Source organism: Mesoplodon densirostris, chromosome 3, assembly GCF_025265405.1.
Source record: "Mesoplodon densirostris isolate mMesDen1 chromosome 3, mMesDen1 primary haplotype, whole genome shotgun sequence".
NCBI lineage: Eukaryota > Metazoa > Chordata > Mammalia > Artiodactyla > Ziphiidae > Mesoplodon > Mesoplodon densirostris.
The window spans coordinates 42,347,162-42,367,738 of NC_082663.1; the positions used below are offsets into that span (position 1 = coordinate 42,347,162).

The following is a 20,577-nucleotide window of genomic DNA, read 5'->3' on the forward strand; positions in this document are numbered from 1 at the left end:
TGGCGCCCCCAAATACTTGGTATTAATAGTAATAGAAGTACTAAACTAGATACCGTTCTACCTCGTGAAACAGTTCAACAGAACTTTCAGTTATTTCCTTCCTTCCTTCATTGATTCATTTCTATGGAAAAATATTTATTGAGTACTTACCTTGTGCCAAACACTACCAGGTTCTGGGCATGCACTTGGTGAGCCGAAGTGTAGTAGACTTCTAATCAGAATACTTGTCTTCCAGCCCAGGCTGTGTAACAAAGTGTCTGTGTGAGTTTGGCTGAATCACTTCAACCTCCTGGGTCATTGTATTAGTCAGCTCTCACTAAGCTATGCTATAAACCAAACAACCCTAATAACTCACAGACTTAGTCAAACATTTATTTCTTGCTCATGTAGATTGGTGGCAACTCTGCTTCATTCCAAAACCCAGACTGAAGGCGCAGCCAGGAGATGCTCTTCTCATGGGTGTGGTGGGGGGACTGAAATAAGAGGACTCCAGCCAAGCCACGCAATTGCATCTAACATTTCTGCTCTGAAGCAAATGCCACATCCACCCACATTCCATTGGCCAACACAGGTCACGTGGCCAAGCCCACAGGCAATGGGGTGGGGTGAGGCTTGGAAGGAAACAAATAACGATGAGCCAAGAACATAATCTCTCACTGTCAGCTTTCTAATTTATAAAATGAAGATGTTAGGCTAGAGTTCTCTATTTCCTTCCAACTCTGTATTTGGTAATTCTGTGATTTAAGGGAGAGAAGTATAACTATTAACTATCATTACCTGATGGAAGGGTCTGGGAGCCATGCTGCCAGAGTACCACGTTAAACACGAAATGCTTTGGACAAGGACCTATATTATCTGGTGAGCCCAGTCACTCCTCTGCAGGGAAACACAAAGATAAAAGTAATTAATTTTACTACACTTGCCTCTGAAACTGTTTTCCCACTTTGACCCTTTAGGTCTTTATGAACTTTACCCAGTCACAGCTTTCAAAGATGACAGGTATGTCCTAAGAACTGCTTTCAAAGATGACAGGTACGTCCCAAGAACTGCATGGACCCCTTGACTTTCCCTAAATAAAATAATATTAAGATTGTAATGCACTTTGGGGGAGGAGATTGTCACTTGAAAAAAACCCAACTCTGAAAAAAAAACCACCCCAAAACTCTTTAGTGAATCTTTTGAAAAGGTACAAAGTTGTTTTCAACAACTGACCTTCCATAGTCAATTGCTTGCAAATATAGATTTTAATTTGCTGTCAACCTTGGAAAAGGACTGGGACAAGATAACCTTCCTCAAATAAGTTGGTCACTAGACCTATCAAATTCTGTGTTAAGCCTGTTGTCAGCCTCCAAATGCAACTTCTAAATGTCCAGGCCCCTATGGGCTCATTATTTACCAGCCTCATGTACTGTGCACCAACTAGAAGAAAAAAATGATTTCCACTGTACTGTTACAAATGGCTATAAATACTGAGACCTATGATGTGGCAAGTATTATGCTGTGGTTTTACATTTGTGGTCTTTGCCCTTGCCGTATCTCTGCAAGGTATTACCTCAATCTTCCAGATGAGCAAACCAAGGTTCCTGGAGGTTCAATAACTTGCCTAAATACTTCAAAACAAAGCATATTTTAAACCAGAGCTACTGTGATGCCAAAGTTCAGTACATCCTGCTGAAGAAGAAAACCAGAAAGTTCTTTTACTACCTCTGCCAGGAAGATAGAAGGCTAAGCAGCTCTTTTTCTTCTTTGTATTTCCAATCATTGTTTTCCTCCCTGGAGGATGAGAGCTATTATATTCTGAAATTTCTATATGCAGGTTGTGAGAAGATGAACTGTATCTGAGAGTAAGGGACATAGGTGCCTTGCTTTGTGTGCTGGGGATGAAAGTTTGGATAAACAGGTTAACTGTAACCCTTTTCCTACATATATGGACATCATGCCTGGTAAAGGAACAGCCTACAGATCTCCTTGGCATAAGTTTTATTTTGACTTCCCTGGGGCTGCTGGCTACACATTCAGTGGGTTGGAATGAGAGCCCCAGACCCTGGTTCTGAGTGTTGATATACGCTAATTATACGGTCTCCTTGAGGTGGGAATAAACTGAGGGCTCAACAGAAGAAAATGGCTTTTCCTTCTGGCTAATAGATGAGAAGAGTCGCCCCATCACATCAAAGGTACCCATGTTCATCCGCCTATAGTGGACTGTGGCCATTCATCTGCAATGTCACCGACACGGCAGCCCATCCAGCCACATCTGGAAAAGTTAAGTGAGCTGCAGAGCTGACACGTGTTGGGGAATGCTTTCAGCATGGCACATTGACAACAGGCTAACACAGTTTTCTTCCCCCTATTTGCATCAAGCCTAGTAAGTTACTGGAAAGTTAAAGCTTCCGGGTTTAGGTAAGTTAATGAAAACACATCCAGACAGATATGTACTAAGGCCATCAGCAATTCTTTGAAAAGTAAGATGTGACAGGACCAGGAGGGTTAATGAGATCCATAAAAAGGGTGACCAGACCAGGGGAAACTAGGGGCATCCATGAAGGGTTCAGCATGTGTACCCTAAGAAGACAGATGCTTTTGGTACCCCTAACGCACACCACACAACTCTTTATCTCTTTACCAGAGTCTGATAACCTTCTGAAGAACAGAGCATGTGACCTGTCTGAATGATAGCACAGCCACCCTAGGGATTGATCAGTAGCTTTTCTGACTACCTGAATGCTTTCAGATTTCTATGTCTAAATTCCCAACAAGCCCCTTAAATCAGGAGCTGTGTATTTGGATTTTATTTGCTTATTTTTGTAGCATTGACAGCCTTGTGCATGATGCCACCTGGAAGGCACTCTGTAGCAAATCCTTCTTGTTCTAGTTCGGACGAGATATGACAACTCGGTACAGGGCCAAGAGAAGTAGAATGATAATCCTGTGATTACGCTAATCATTCTCTTCGACAAGCTCCTCAGCTAAGGAGAAGATACTCTGTGATTCAAAAGCCTTCTCAAATGTTGTTTTCACTCACCATCCATCCATAGGTGCTTTCTATTGAAACACTGATTTTCAGAAAGGTATCTTTTTTCCATGGAGCCCCAAACTTCATACCATCCCTTTCCTGGTATAGCCTCATGAGAATTTGAGGAAAGAAATGGAGGTATGTGGCTGGGGAAGAGAGCAAAAGAAATTCCTGTGCTTTGCTACAAAAGCTTTGGATGGCGTGTAGCTCCATGGTGCATTGGGTTCGTGTACAGGTCCCTCTTAAATAAGATCCTTGCTCAGCCTCTGATTTCCCCATTCTCTTCCCGATGTTCTGTGCCTCCCGTCAGGAAAAGAGTCATTGGGAGAAACTTTGCCATGGCCTACCTCAGCCCCATGGGGAATTGGTGAGGCCACTTTCAGAGGTGAAAACTCAATTTAGGGATTGGCTCTTTGCACCAATTCAAGAAAGGGAGGTGTGGTGAGAAGCCTGGGAAGGCAAGACCTTCCCTGCTGCACCCATGGAGAGAAGATTCTTTTTAGAAAAGCTCCATCTGATCGACTTTCTTTTTCTAGAGAACTGTAGGGAATCACAGCTACCTGATGGGAGCAACAATTGTCCGGAGGCTCAGTGAGCCTCACAGGAGCAGAAAGTGGCAAAACTAGGATTCAAATCCAGATCTCCTAACCTGGTTCTCCAGTAGTTCCACGTTGCTCTGCACACCTCACAGGCTGTGTGGGTACCCTGGGGCCATATTGTGCAGTACAGATGGATGAGCTTGTGGAGGTCTGAGCAGTTCCCTTTTTATTGCTATTTTAAAATTTAATCTAAGGGTAAGATTTTATTTGAAGAAAGACTTACACAGTGAAAGAAAGTTTGTCTTGTCTACACCATGTTATCTCCAATTTTGGAAGATTTTACTAAAGTAAAATCTGGAAGCTATTCTCAGGTAGTTCTGTGTGAACTAAGTTCTTACTAAGCATCTTTTTATCCAAAAAGCTTCATGGTAATAGAAAGCAATTACATTGTGGTCATTGGCTCACACATATGTTCCCGGCCCCCTGAATGACTGGAGAAGCTCTGATTCATCATTTTGCTATTTCTGAAGGATGCTATTGAGATTTTAATATTTATTCTCCATAAGAATAGCAGAGTGGTTCTAAGTGTGGGCTCTGGTCAAATAGACTGGGTCTACCACTTACTATGTAACCTTGGGCAACTTAAAAAACAAACAAAAAACCCCAGAACAAAACCAAAAAACCTTTTATGTCACATAGGGCTGAAGATTAAGTGACCTAACATATTTAGAGCACAAAGTAAGTGTTCAATAAATATTTGCTGTTGTTATTGTTGCTGCTGCTGTTGTTATTTGAGGGACCCATGCCAAGGTCTGGCAACAGCCTCTGAGCAAAACAAATGGAATCAGTCTCACAATCCAAAAGCTTTAAATTCTTGGCTTAGATCAGTAAGTTGTTATCTTAAATAATGATGTTTAGGACAGAGCTGTACCCACACTAGAACAAACCCAGTGAACCCAGTGTGTTGAGTAATTCACCATTGGAAAAGAGTAATTCACCACTTACCCAAGCTGGTGATGGAGCTAGTGATGGGAGCCAGAAGCACCGTTTCTCTTACCATCAGGCAACTGCAGTCTTGAATCTGTTGTCGTTGGCTCAGCTAAAACCCGCATTTCCAATTTTCACACTCTCTGTAAACGTTTAATTCAAAAGGCTTTCCTATTTAATATCAAACAAGTGAGAAAAAAAATCTCATCAGCTCATTAGTGCTGTGCCAGACTTCCACTGGGATATGGTGGTGACTGGAACTCAGCTGCGTGGAGACCTCAGTAGGATTTCTCAAATGGCTGAATGGAGAGCAGTACATCAGCCTACTAAAATCTCACATGCCATTTGGTTTAAATTTAAAGTTCCTTTGAGGTTAAGTAAGTATTAGAACCAGAAGGAAGGCAGGTTTACAATCTGTTAGCCTGGGCTCCACATGCTGCAGTTGTCACAAATATACCTCTTTTCGGCAAGAGGGGTCACTGCCAGCCCAAAATCTCCCCAACTTCATTTACCATTCAGAACTGGACTTTTACATTCCTATTAACCTTCGCCCAAGGCTGCTGAACCCACAGTCTAGACAGACATGCTGTCTGTTGGAAATATAATTCAAGTCACAAATGTGAGGCACATATGTCATTTTAAATTTTCTGATAGCCACACTAAATAAACAAATAGAAACAGGTGAAATGACTTTTGATAATATTTTAACCCAATATATCCCCCAAATTATCGTTCCAACATGTTATCAATATAAACATTATCAATGATAGTTTACATTTTGCAGGTACTAAGTCTTTGAAATTTGGTGTGTATTTTATGTTTACAGCACACCTAGATTGAGACCAGCCACCTTTCAAGTACCCAATCGCTACTGTACTGGGCAGGACAGGTCTAGACTCTAGACTAGGGTAATTGCACACAGTGCACTGTATCTTAAAGCAGCAGGCCAGTGGTGAAAATACCCAGCAGAGTCTGAGGAAGGGTCTCGTAAGGCTGAGAAGAATTGGGAGGACCCTGTGAAACAGAATCTGTCACCACAGTTCCTTTTGAAGTGCATTTGTTTGCAATAACTTCTATAAACATCAGCGGCTCTCTTCCCTTTGTTTCACAGTTTGGGGAGCCAATTGATCTCTGACGGGAGGAGAGAATTATTTTCTCAGCTGCAAATCATGTTAATTGGGCAGCAACTAGATAGGAATGTGGAGTAAACACCCCTAATACCTTTAATGCTTTTGATGACTTTTCCAGCCCCATACTGTAGGTACTGTATTGAAGGGGGCGGGTAGCAGCCCCTACCCCTGCTAAGGAGACAAGCGTCCGCAGAGTGCAGGGAGGTGGGGTCATGGATGCATTCTAAAGGGAATGCATTTCAAAGTTCTGATCCCTTGTTCTTTGATTTTATTTGATGATCAGACAACTTGGATCATTTGGCCAGAGTAAGTGCAGAAAGCATGTTTATCAGGGGTCTTCGGAGGCAAGGTAAGTTTCAGAGGCTGCTGCAGTGCATCATGGCATTTGGTTAAAGCACTGATTTCTTTTCACGGCAGTCATTTCGCCGGTTGCTTTTCCTTCTCTAACACTGCCCACCTTTCAGCTCTTGGGTCACTGGAGGCCTAACCAACTGTCCCAGATGATGAGAGGTCTGCCTTTCTTTTCTAAAGTAGGAGAAGGGGTGCTGTGAAAAGGAGAGGAAGGTGAAGCAGCAGAAGCTGACTCAATTTAAGGCAGACCAGTTTCAGGAACGAACGCCTGTGTGAGATGAAGATCTGGAAATTGGTTTCCATAAAACTACCCTGCCGTGTACTCACTGGAACATCTTCCTATAACCCAAGTGTAGGTGTGATGTAGCTTGATGCCTGCTGGTGTAGAGCGTACCAAAACCTTCCCTCACACGTCTTCAAATGCTTTTCTTCAGAGTCCTCAGTTATGACCCTTCACCTCTTTCTCAGATCCAGATCCTCATCCCACTTCTAGAAGGCTCCTTCATATCTCAACAGAGAATGACACAGTAACTCATTACTCAGAACCCCCAGACTACAAAGAACCTGTAAGCTTATATTCCAGGGCAATGGCCAACCACAACTTTAAGAAGAACATGCCTGATGTAGGTTGAGTTTAACAGCTCTGGGACAAATAAATGTCCTTATTCCTAATTCATTTTTATCATTGTTCACCCTCTTCTGCCCTCTGCTGCCCACAAACATTCAAAGGCAGATTTATGACTCATAGATATTCTGATTTTAATTGATCTAGGAGCACGGCCCAGGAATCTGCATTTGTACGACTATTCTGGTTTCTTTTTTTTTTTTTCTGGTTTATTTTATTTTATTTTTTGCGGTATGTGGGCCTCTCACTGTTGTGGCCTCTCCCGTTGTGGAGCACAGGCTCCGGACGCGCAGGCTCAACGGCCATGGCTCATGGGCCCAGCCGCTCCGCGGCATGTGGGATCTTCCCGGACCAGGGCACGAACTCGTGTCCCCTGTACCAGCAGGCGGACTCTCAACCACTGTGCCACCAGGGAAGCCCTCTGGTTTATTTTTATACCAGTCTGTAGAGCACGCCCTCAGAAGCCCTGTTGGATGTCTGCTGGAGTAAAGCTTTCAGTGTTGTAGACTGTCATGTCAATATAAGTATATAATTTTTTTCTGTGCATCCAAAGGTAGGATTATGATTTCAGGGTTGTGTTCTGTCAAAGGAAATGTACTTATGAATCTATCTGATCCCTAGTAGATAACCAAATGATCAAAAAGACCTATTTTTTTGGCTTTCAAACATTTGGCTTTCAAACACAAAGACCACATCAGAAGGCATCCAGACCTTTTCCTGGATGAACAATTCGAGGTGCCTACTCATTACATTGCCCCCTCCTTAGCAGCATCAAAGAGACTGTTGCACCCCATGGTCTTCTTCTAGGAGTTTCTTATGCTTTGTAGCATGTAACCCTGCTATCCTGGCTATAGTTAATGGGATTAAGGATGGGAGCCCTATCTGGGGTCAGCTATCCAAAAGATGGCAGTGACTCACCAGCACTCAGCCTCATAAGAGTGTCTTCCACTCAGGAATGACTGGCATAAGCTTCCTCAAGGAGTTTGCATGTGCCACAGAGAAAGGGGGTCAGCTAAGTGGAGGCTGGTCAAATAAAGCACACAGAGTAAGTCTCCATCAGCATCACCATATGGTGGAGCACAAGAGTGACTGCAGTAACTAACAATTCAACCTGTAAGAGCTAACGTTTATTAAGCATCTGCTATGTGGCAGGCAAGGTGCTAATTTTTTTTATTTATAGTATTTCATTTCATCCTTATAAAGATCCTATGGTTATATGACATGAACTGTTATTATTCCCATTTTACAGATGAGGAAACTGAACCTTAGAAAGATTAACAACTTGCTCAAGGTCAGCAAGTATCAACATTGGAATTCAAACCCAGTTAATTTCAGAGCTTATATGTGTATTGAGGGTAGGGCTGGTTACATAACTTGGAGAGCCCAATGTAATATGAATATATGGGGCCCCTTGTTCAAAGAGTAGGGAAATATGTCATTAATATAAAGCTTTTTCCTTTCTTCCAAGGTCCTGATGTTGACTGGCCATGGTGATCTGTATTCGCCATTTAATGTCATTCTAAGTCAACAAAAATTAAAAATTAAAATTATTAACGTAAATTTTACCATTCATTTTTCTAGTATGCAATGCCAGCTTTGAGTGCCAGTTTTAACTTGTTTGCAGAATCACTGAAATTACACAATTTGTATTTCATAGCTCAGACAATGCACTTGTGCTTTACACAAAATGAACTCACCTGTTTTTATGTCACTTCTTGATACACACACATTCCACCAACTTTGTACCTTTTGCTACTGATGAGTAGCAAGAGAGGACTGAAAAGAACTGGGACTATGGGTTGCCCTGTCTTCCTCTTCCTTCTGTGTCATTATTTTCAGTGTAACTGGTTGGCTAAGACATGAAAGTGACACAGGTGAGAAAGAATATGACAAGCTTTGAAGGGGAGGAGAATTTGCCAACCCAAATATATCTTTTCGGCATAAGGATTATTTTAGGCTGGTTATTTTTAAGAAATAGCAGATACAGGAGAAGGTCTGAAAAGTGAGAAGTTACCCTTTTGTAAGAGAAATTTGCATTTAGAAGAAAAATGTCCATTAAGGAAGGGTGTCTCCCTCTCTGTACCAGGAGGAGCAGGATGACTAAGCCTCCAGAAACTCTTTATCAATGGAGAAGGCAACTGACTAAAATCTGCATACCAACCATGCCCTTGGTTAACTGTGCTTTGCTTGATAATCTTCCATAACTGCCTTTCCTCCCACTGCCCCCCAACATCTTCTTTTGTCTTTACCTGGAGACGTTATTTAAGGTGGTGGCTTGGGCCATTTAGGGGAGTTATTCAGTTTTCCTGGGTATCTCACATGTATACAGGAGGTATATATGTTATTAAACTTGTTTGTTTCTCTCCTGTTAATCTGTCTTTTAGTACACGGGCAGTCTCAGCCAAGAACCTAGAAAGATAGAGGGAAAAAATTATTATTCCTCTCCCTTGAGTTCCTTGATTGCTGCTGTTTCTTAGACTGCCATTTGCCTTCTCCCTGTATTTGAAGCAAGCTCAGGTTTGGATGGAAAGCATGGCCTCTGAGAAGTATCAGTACCGCCTCACACTCAGTCATGAACTGAATGAACATGCTTGCCTTGCACTTGGTTGGAGATCACACACATTGTGGGTCCATTGGAATTTTATGTTAATGGGGCATCAGCAACACTACAACAAGAACAGGCAGGCAAGGACATGCCCATTGCAGTATCTCCTCTACTCACACGCAGGTTCCATCATCCCATTGGACCCCACTTACAAAATACAAGTCCAAAGATTATTAAGAATTTCAAGATGGTGAGACCAGGGCATTAAGTCAAGCACAGGGCCCTTCCGAGTAAGAGCCCTTGTGTGAGTGCACTAGTTGCACACTTGGGAAGTGAAACCTGAATGGGGACTAGAGTAGAATAGAGTTTTTGCCATTGTCGTTGGATGTAAAGTTCTTCTGCATCTTGAAAAACATTGTTCCAGTTACCACAGCAGCCCAGCCACGCAGCCTCAGAAATGGAACCACGCCACCTTGATTTGTTGGTGAGTTTATTGGTTACACCCTATTATCTGAGGCAGCTTGAGTGTGTTCAGCAAAGCACTTTCTGTGTGGCCTGTGGAGCTCCTCTGATCTTTGGAAATCTTCCACGGGTGGCTGGGTGGGAGCAGCACTCTGCAGAACCTCTACTCATCCATCTGCGTCATGGAAATTCACCGAGTCCACCTCTGGAGGCATCCAATCTTGTCTTCACTGTTGTGGACAGTGGGGTTCTGGGGTGACAGGCAGGTAATAAAGGTAAGAAGGCTGGTTTTATAGTTCTCTCTTCATTACCTCAGGCCCTCAGTATGGCTTCAGTAATTTACTTGTTGCTCCCATTGACAAATGTTTTCCTGCCACATCTTTCATCTTAGCATATTTATTCTTCTACAATGTTACCTGTAACCATCTTAGAACTTCCCTCTTCCAACTCACACTCTCCCCAGGTTACTCTTCCTAAATAGCTGTTTTGATTATGTTCCTCTTCCTAAAAACATTCATTGGTTCCCCACTGACCACTAGATTTCGTCCAAGTTCTTTGCCCTGGCATTCAAGGCCCTCCACAGTCTGACCTTAACCTACCTTTCCATTTGTGTTTTCATTCTTTCCTTCTGGGCAAGAGAGTAACACGTATAATCCTTGCCTCTTTTGTGCCTCTACTATGAATTCCCGCCCCTCCTTTCACATTTCTATACAATGGACTCATCATAAGTACATGGTGTTTATTTATAAATCTTTTCATCCCACAAAAATATATATAATATACATTGCATATCTTCCCCGTGGTCAACATCATGGAATAAGTAGAAGGGAAGTGTTTGAGTTAAACAATTGAGCAAACAGAATTAAACAGTGGTCACTTCTTCTACTTCCCCAGAAAGTGATGACCAAAGTTGTTTTGTTTATTTAAAGTCTTGCTAAAATACAAGTTATCACGATAGCAAATTAAAACAAGATGTCATTTTCTACCTATTCAATCAGGATAGATTAAAATAATTCAAAAGCCCAATTCACAAGGTAACAGAGAAATAGGAACCGACCTGTAGTCACTGGTTAGAGTTGTGGATTGATACAGTTTGGGAGGGCAATTTGAGAACACGTTTTAAAACCTTAAAAGTGTTTATGCCTTTTGACCCTGTAATTCCACTTCAAACCCTGTCATTTCGCTCGCTGTGGAAGTCATCAAGAAATGTACACAAATTTTCTACTACAAAGACATTTAAAACAGAAATCCAAATATCTAACAGGGAATGAGATAAATAACAGTATTTTTAAGTGCTAGGCAGCCATTAAAAATCATGTTTTAGGAAAAAATCCAACAACATGGAAAAATGCTCCTTATATATTAGTAAATAAAAAGCATGTTCTAAAACAACGTGCATAGTCTGCCCCAATTTTGTAGAATTATAGAAAAGAGATTAAAAGGTTACATATCACAACATTATTATGATTCCTTCTAGGGTTACAGTTATGTTCTATTTTTGCCTTTATATAATCATTATATGTTCCCCAATGAAAGTGAATCACTTTTTCAATCATTGATGATAAAGGTCACCTTGATACAATCCCAGCCCTATGAAAATAATGTATTAAACTTAAAACCCTTGTCTCTAACTTGAAATTGTCAGCCAGTCTGCAATATTCATGAAATTTTCCTGTATTTAGAGCTGTAAAGACAACACTGGACATAAGCAATGCCTTTCTGTGATTATAAGCTAATGATGACACAGAAAGTACAAAAAAATCCCAGTGACTCCTGAAGGAATAAATATTTAACTAGCAAATATTTAGTTCTGAGCACTATATCAGATTATATTTTTAATTGGTTTTTACCTCTCTCCAGTACATATAGCCCAATGCCTTGCACAGAATATACACTCAGTGTTGTTGAATGAATAAATGAATGAATGGGCAGTTGAATGATGAAAGATTGAGGCCATGGAGGTCACTGGAGGTGCGTTGACCTAGTCTAGAAAGACTCCGTGACCAGGTGAGGATGGGCTTTTATGGAATTTCCTCTTCCCTCAGCTCTTACAGAGCTTTCTACCTAAGAAATGCAAAGGGAAGATTGCTCCAAATATACTTCCTGGAATCATAGTTGCCACTATTTATCGAATGTTTCCTATGTGCCAGGCACCACGAGAAGCACTTTCCACACATGATGTTATATAATCCTCATGATAGCCCTCTGAAGTAGGTATATTACCTCAACTGTAGAGGAGAAACTACAACACAGTTAAATGATTTCTCCAGAGTCATGTGACTAACAAGGAGTGGAATGGAACTCTTAGCTGGTTCTGGTTGACTCCAAAAACTAGGGGATTAGTCACTAGGCTACAAACTTCCTTCTCTGAATCAGGACACAAATTTTCAGTGGTGATTAACATGCCAGACTGACACACATTTTTTTTTTTCTTATTTTCTTTTTCCTGGTATTATCTTTAATGGTAGCTATTCTGATGAGTGGATAGTGCTAACTCATGGTAACATCTCACAATGCTCTTGCTAACTTTTCCATTAAGTTGATTGTTTTTTTTTCCTTCTTGATTTGAGTAGTTCTGAATCTATTCTGTCAACAGACTTGGTTTTGTGTTGCAAATATCTTTTATTCTGTGGCTTTTTTCCCCCCACTCTCTTCACTTTCTCTTTTCCTTCTTTCTCTCTTTCAAACACTTTTTCTTGGGGAAATGTCAGTTATACATTCAGAGGCAGACAGCAAGCTATCCTGAACCTCCATGTCACCATCATTTGGCTTCACCAATCGTCACCAATCTTGTTTCATCTATATCCTCACCTACTTCTGTTCTTCTCTGCACCCAATTGATTATTTTGAAATAAATTTCAAGCATAAGAATTCATCCATGAATATCTCAACATATGTCACTGATAGATAAGGGCTCCTTTAAAAAATACACAACCACAATTCCATTATCACACCTAAAATATCCTAGTAATCAATGCTTCCTTAATTTATGATATATTTAGTAAGTGTTTAAATTTCTTCAATGTCTCTGATTTTATCTTTTTACATTTTGGTAGTTTGAGCCAGAAACCAAACAGGGTCTATACTCTGCAATTGTTTGTTAGAGCTCTTAAGACTCACTCCATAGGTTTCCTCCCTCTATTCCTTTTTTCCTTCCTGCCATTTATTTAAGAAACCAACTCATCTGTCCAGTTGAGTTTCCAATAGTCTGGATTCTAATTATTGCATTAAATCACCACGGGTGATTAAATCACACCTCTGTTCCTGTATTTTCTGCAAATTGTTAGTTAGATCCAGAGACTTGATCAGACTCAGGTTCAATTTGGGGGTCAGAATACTTCATAGGTGGTATTGTATACTCCCTCAGGCAGCACATAATGCCTGGTTGTTTCCCTCTTTGTGATGTTAGCAGACACTGAAGAGCACTGCCCAGATCCATTATTTCACTAGGGGCAGAACCTCAAAGTATAAATCACACATTCTAAGTAATCACTGAATTTTGCTGTTTTACCTAAAAATTTGGGATGACTTGAAATTAACAAACGGAACAGAAATAGAAAGGATTCTGTTTCTGTTTCTTTTTGTGATTCTACCTGGTTACCCAGGCTGGTAGACTACAGGGGATGTTGCGAGTCTCTGAGAGGCCACATCTGTCATGGTGCTTGGGGCTGGTGAGGGAAGAATGGTATGGACTTCAGATGTCCAGGGAAATGAAAATGGTGCTGGTACAGACTTTGCAAAAGTGCTTTAAATCCAAAATGTGCTAACTCCTCCTAAAGGAACAACCTTGCACAAATATCATCTTGGAATAAATAATGCATTTAAAGAGGTCTTTCCAAGTTTCCAATCTTCAATGAGAAGCAAACAAAGCAGCCTGAAACCCAGTTGAAACTTACTGCTTCTAACTGGGTAAGACATTCACTGGGTTGTGTAGCTTACAGGTGACTCCTGTCTAGGTGTGTGAATTGTGAAAAATTTTTTTAAGACAGAGGCTTTTACCGTTAGGTGGAATAGAACACAAGAGACTGCCACTGAAGAAGAATTTTGTTCTTGGAGATTCATCATTTCAAATATAGATCATTTATTAGATCACCAGACAGAAGCATGAGATAAAGCTGCTCTAGAGAAAAAGATAAAGCCCTTTGAATACAGAAAAGATGAAAAGAACAGTAGGTGACTGAAAGAGTTTGGTTTTGCACTTTGGAAGCAATTTGCGTGCTAGACACATGCTTCGTTGTTGTAGTGGTAAAATAGCAGAAGAAAAGGTGCTAGCTTTACAGAGTTCTATTTAGAAAGACACTAAAAAGAGGTAAAGCCTTTTTGGTGTATGTGTATGTTAGATTTCTAGTTTTATTAATGGTCTCAAAAGAAATTACACAGCTTTAAAAGACAATTTTAAATTAGGAGGGCTGAAAACCAGAAATTAGGACCAAGAAAAAATGTTGAAAAATCTAGAGATTCAAACTGCAATTTTACTATAAAAATGCCCCCCAAATAGAATAACATTCTCTAGAGTCATAGAAATAACCCGACTTAACCAAATGCCACAGGAGTGAAAATCCTACAAAGATAGGAACTAAGACTGCTCTGTGTAGTACTGTATCCCAAGCATCTAACACAATGCATAGGACACAGCAGGTGTTCAACAAAAACATACCAAGTGCATTGAATAAATTAAAAGCCTAAAATTATCAAAACCCAAAGTTCCAATTGTGAGATAAACCTGTATAAAAGACCATGGTAAGTTGAGTCTTGGCAAGCTGTCATCTGAAAAATCCTGTTGAAGCAGCTTAATAAAAATGTTGGGTTGAAACACCCCATGTCTAGAAAGTTGTAAAACAACTGGAGAAGGTCCCGAGCCAAGCCTGACTTGCTTCAGATGATAGAGAATGACAGCCAGACCTGCTGTTTGCATTCCTGTCTCTGCCTTTTGGTGAGCAGTTTCCGCTCCAACCAAATCTCCTCGTTTTTAATTTACTCTATTTATATGTCTAATGATTTAATATCACACCATACTAGTCTGGCCTTCAGGTGTCCTTGACACACATTTTTCTGATTGACCTTTCCATATATTAAACATAAACCAGCCAGAAATAATTCATCTCCACGTGAGCCTCTCAGGTGAGGATCATGGTTTCACTTCTTGCCAGAAACAGCCTTCTTCACAGAAGAAGGCTGTTTCTGAAAAGAGCTCCCTCCCCCCACCCGCCCCCCTGCCCTCGTCTCCCACCTGTGTCTTCCGTAAGCTTGTCCAGACGTGGAGGCATCATCAGGCCAGGTCTTCTAGTCATTCCACTGCTTGCAAAGCAATCATTTATAGGCATTTGGTGTTTGGTCTGACATCTTTTTGATGCTGGAGCACCAGCCTTTGTCTCAATGAATCACTTGTCAGCAAAGGTTGCGGCATTCTAGGCTGGATTTCACACCTTCTGGAAGGGTTGCCTGTGATGTAAGTGATCTTAGGCTTTTTTGAAACCACCACTTCCCCCACCTCCCTATATCCCATGAGGAAACAGGGGACTGAGGGAGACTTGGGAACCCGATGCTTATTCAAGTCTTATTTTCATTTGTCAACGTGTACCTTGCCCCTGTGCTTGGAGCCGGGCTTTCCTCTCTGGGGACAATAATGTCAACTCACCTCCACGGTTGGAATGTTGCTGCCAAAAAGAACCAGGATGAGCGATCTCTATAGAATATTTTGAGAGCTTCAGAATAAGAGGGAGAGATTTTTGAGCAAAAAAAAAGAAGAAAAAAGAGGAATTCATCATTCTTTGGTAGCTTGCAGATCATTTTTTTCCCCCCAGAGGATCACTTTTTTAAAGTGCAGTTTGATGGCTGTGTCTAAGTCGGTTATAGTTGTGGAAATGTCTACTGGAGCAGTAGGGGGTCAGGAGTCAGACTGGGTTATAAACCAGGCTGATCCCAGCAAGGCATGAAATCGAGGAGTCCCCTTCCTTATTCTCCAGAATGGGCACCAGTGACCTCACAAAGTATATATGGTAAGTGAAGTTGCTCTAAACCACAAAGCCTGAACGATTTCCTTGTAAAAAGTGATTATGCAAATAGAATGTCCCATGGAAACTCCCTGCAATCTGAGGACTTGAACAGAGGATAAAAAAGTTGGGGGGGAGCTAAGCCTAAGAACATCTTTGGTGGGCTTTCTAAACCAGGACCCAGTGATCAGAGCCAGCCTCGTGGAGCAGAGATGGAATGCAAGATGGGAATGTAGAGAAAATCTGATAGAAGAATCAGGCGCTTTTTACTTCACTGTTTTGTTAGAAAAGGACGTATGTGGAAGGGATTCTTCTTGGTGCCTTTTAAACTCTTTGCATTGGTTTTCACAGAAAAGCCACTTTATGAAGAGGTCACACACAGATGAATCCCTACGATGGGAAGTCAGAAGTTCCAGCTCCGATGAAACAGTAGGTGGAAGGAAAGTTTTTCATTCAGAGAATATGGGAAAGGGGAGGGGAAACTGATATCTCATCTGAGGCTTCTGGGTCTTTACAGGGATCCTTTTCATGTTCCTAAATCAGTACAAGGGGGTGGGGCAGGGTGCCAAAACAGGCTCATCAGTCACTCTGTGCATCTGAGCTGGAAAACATTTTAACCCTGAGATGCAAATCATTTAATCATGCTGACTCAGTGGTGACCAAAAGTTGTGAACCCTTGGGATCCAGGAATTCCCAACATGATGTGATAATGCATTTCACAGCATGAACTTCAGATCTCCAGGACCCAAGCTAAGGGAAAGAGATGGCAGGGAATCTACATTCTCCTAAAGTTTTACCTTTCCTTCCAAATGCATTGAAAATGAGGGATCCCTAAGGGCAACTCCCACTTCCCGCCTCCTCCACGTATCTTTTCCTTTCTGTTTGCACCATTAGGTCAAGAGGTTAATGAAAATGCACTCTAAAATTATAAAGACGATAAAGCCAGGCATGAATATTAGGTTTCCACTCGACTCTGAATATTCCATCTGGACAGTATTAAGAAAACCCCATTTGCTTCAAAATCTTACAGTCCTGTCCACATTTGCTTGGATAGGTCTGAGATGCTCAGGAATGTGATAACTGCTAATTGCCTACCTTGGAAACAAAAGGAGGAATGCAGGTTGCAAGCTTTCCGTGTAGTTAAATAATGTGTCAGGATAATGTTGCATTTGGACCGAACAAGAGCTGGGATTTGTATTTTTCATCCTTCTATTATGTATTTTTCCCCTCCCTTTCCTTCTCTTCTTCGCCCATCTATCTTTTAATTTTTCTTTCTCTTTTATGGAATACTCTCATCCTTAAGGATGGGCCTGTAAATATTGTACACAGCATTTCCTCCTGAGTCACTTAAAAATATTTACTTATTTCCTGAGGGCAACAATCCCCATTGAAGGACATAGTTCATTGCACCAAACAGCCACTCTTAGAAAGTTGCTTTTACAGCAAATATTATAAAATGATGCTTTGATTGAAGGATGACACTTGACATTAACATCTCGACTCTGCTCACCCATTCTGAAGGAATAGCTCCAATGAAAGCAAATTGCTGCTGAAGACAAACCAACTGGAAAAGACACTTGCGCTTTTCTTCTTCTTTTTTTTTTTTTTTTTGTCTCTTAAGGTTTTCACAATGGCTTCAAAGGAAATGCGAATTAATCATTTGTTTTGACCCAAGAGCAGCAGAACTTATTTTGAAGACTTAAACAGGCAACACAAATGTAAACAGAAATCTGGGACTCCCAAATGCTAAAGCTGGAAGGAGTCAGTCTGAAAACATCAATTCTACTCAGCGTTTATTTTCATTTGAAGATAGTGGAAATCATATATAAATCACGGACAATACGAGTTCTTCTTGCCTGGCAAGTGTCCACATGAATCTGTTAACCTCTACGTATAGATACAGAATTTTTTAATAGAAAGACAGGGCAATATGGCAGTTAATTAGCAACTGATACTGTAAACTATAGGAGATACAAAGTTCTGTCATATAAATTAATTGCCATTACAAAAAGGCAACTGCTTGAGCTAAGAAGGTACAAAAACTGATAACTTCCATAAATATAATGAGAAGCTAAGTGAAGAAATACATAACAGACTGTTTTTCCTATATAATATTTGAATATGCAAACTAAGACACCTGTGGCATTTTGCAAGCAGGAATACGACAGACACGTTCACCCACCACCCACCCACCCATGTCCGTCCAAGCCCTCTCCCCTCCCCCTACGTGGATTTCCCAAACACGGCAAATTCTAGGGTTACAAGGACAGGATGCCGCACGGAAGCAGCAAGACTGCGAGCTCTGAACTGCTAGACAAAGAAGGAGCCTTATTGACAGTTGTAAAGCATTAGGCGTCAGACAGAAACTTGTCAAAAACAGCTGTTGTTGGGTACTGATTGATAATGTTTTCATTCTGACGGCTGAGACACTGCAGACAGTCGTGGGTCTGAGAAGAAGCCCATCCCTGGAGCACACATGAACACACACGCAGACAACGGGAAGTCATTTAACAGATGGCTTAGGAGCACTCAGCCACGGTATCTTAAAAAGATAACATTCTACATTTAATGAACTTGCAGAGAAAGCAATGCCTAATAATCATTTATGTTTCATAGCAGATGAGCACAACAGGACGAAATAAAAGCAGGACTTTTGTAAGTGGTCATCGGAATAAAAGTTTTGTGCTGCTCATGGATTCTATACGGTTGATAATACTCAAGGATGCCGTAGATAAAATTTGAATATGAATCTTTTTTGATCCACTTCATTAAAAAAAAAAAAGCTTAAAAGAAGTGTTCGATGCTTTAAAGGTAATGATTTCATTAAAATCCACCTACAAGATCAAACCACAAAAGCAAAATTTGAATGACATATACCTTCTGGAGAATTACAAGGTATTACATCACCCTATAATACAGCATGAGTGTGGTATTTGGGAATCAGTCGGTGCTACCTAAAAATTGCAAACATGTTTTTATTGCTCAGGTGAAGGGAGCAGTCTTCTATCATTTGGTCACTTGGTATTTTAAGTGGCCCCAAATCTACAAAATGTGCCAAAGAGTATTTCATCCATTAACCTCAATATCCATAGATTATTCCTGATTTAGAAAAGGTCAAAGGTGCCAAAACTCAGTAAACCTGTACATTTATCTGTATAATTTTATCATTTAAACTAAATGAAAAAAATTAGTTCCAAAGACTGTATCTAGGCCCTAAAATTATTTATTTGCTGCAGCCCCAGCACATTTTTAAGGGCATACTGAAACCCCTGAAAATAGAGGTTTATAAGAGAAATACTGATAGACCTTTGATTACTGGATGGGACATTAACAGACTCCATTAAACTACATTAGCACTTACTGAATGAATACACATATGATTCTGCCTTTATTATCTTTGTCAAATCCATGCCAGCTTAAGCCCTAGCCAGTATAAACTATACTTCATTTGGCTGTTTAAAAATTTTTTTATCTCTTATTTTAAAAATTATTTTCTCTATTTCAATCAGACATAAGATTTTTAGAAAAAGATTTTTAGAAACATGTTACACTGCAGCTCGACTTTACATTGGGTAATTTTTCCATTAAAAAAATATTTGAGGACTTAATGGAATAGTAATCAGTGATGCATGCATTGTGCCTAAATCTCCTCTAACTCTTCTTGAAAACAGAAACAATGTGTTTGCTTTTAATAGAGGGGATTGAGGGAGACTTCAGATGTAATTAAAAAAAAAAAAAGAGTAGGCAACTTGTCTAAGTTCTTCCAAGTCAGTTTTACTATGGCAGGATACTCCTTTCTGATAAGGTGATTAATTGAAGTTTTTGGTGCTCATTTTTCTCCCATACGCTGTAAGGCCAGTATACAGAAAACTTAAAAATAAGATAAAGTAAAACCCCCAAGAGATCTTGAAAATGATACACATATTATGGGGGAGCCCTAGTCACACAGTACTCCACCCCAAACCCAGGGTAAATGAGCCGAGGTTCTCGGTCTCCCTGAGTCCTCCATAAGGATTTGATTTCTGTGAGCCACGAATTCCATCCATTTTAGCACACACTAGAGAAGAGACGCTTAGAACAACAGAAGGAAGAGACATGCGGTGGAAGAGACATGCGGTGAAGATAATTAGTGGTAAACAGAGAATAAATTCTCTCTCAGTAGTGTATACTTGACGGTAATGCCGATGATAATTCACCTGATTTACAGAACATTCACTTTAATAGAGAGATGAGAGTCTGAGATAACCGGAAGAAAACAGATACTGAAGCCATTAAAGTCTTGATACCAAAATAAAATTAAATGGAGAAACTAACATGATAGGTTCAAGGCCTTGTGGGAACCATTTTCTTCGCCAAATTTCACATTCTTACAGCTTCATGGTCTTTTTCTTCTAACAAATTTATCAGCTGAGAGAAGCTGTCTTTCAGTGCATCCATGTCATCCAGTGAGCAGGGCTGCAGAATCCAGCGTTTTCCACGTGCAAGTGGTTCAAGTTCAAAATATTTTTTGACCTTAATTGGGGAGGGGGGAGAGAAATATGTTATTAATCATATCAGAATCTTTCTCATACCGAAATTTTGTGAGTAATGAAGTAGAGGGATTTTAAGAAGTTATATGAACCATGATGGCCAGGACTTGCTAGAATCCCATCCACAGCTGTGGTTATAATGTGGGTTATATGTTGTGACCCAGGAGTGTTTTTTTTAGGGGTGAATGACCCCCTTGCAAGCTACCATTCCATCCATTCACTTAACGGCATGGGAGGTCTGACGAAGTCTAAGAAAGAATTATATGTACTATGGCACAGGGCAAAAACACACTGCAGACACCAAAAAGTTGCAATTCAATCAACATAACTCTAACAGAGTAGCTTTCACTACATTACCTTGTTAACTTATTAAATTGGTGACAGCCGATAATATGTACACTAT

The 20,577-nt window shown here is 40.5% G+C and overlaps 1 protein-coding gene across 1 annotated transcript in view; it reads right to left on the reverse strand.

The window, feature by feature from the left end:
* Positions 1-17,873: 17,873 nt before the first annotated feature.
* Positions 17,874-20,577, reverse strand: part of ARL15 (ADP ribosylation factor like GTPase 15) — a 419,390-nt gene continuing 416,686 nt past the window's right edge. Inside the window, exon 5 of the mRNA XM_060091692.1 lies at positions 17,874-20,157. Within this exon, the coding sequence (XP_059947675.1) occupies positions 20,005-20,157 (153 nt within the window). The 3' untranslated portion in view covers positions 17,874-20,004. The remainder of the gene's footprint in view (positions 20,158-20,577) is intronic.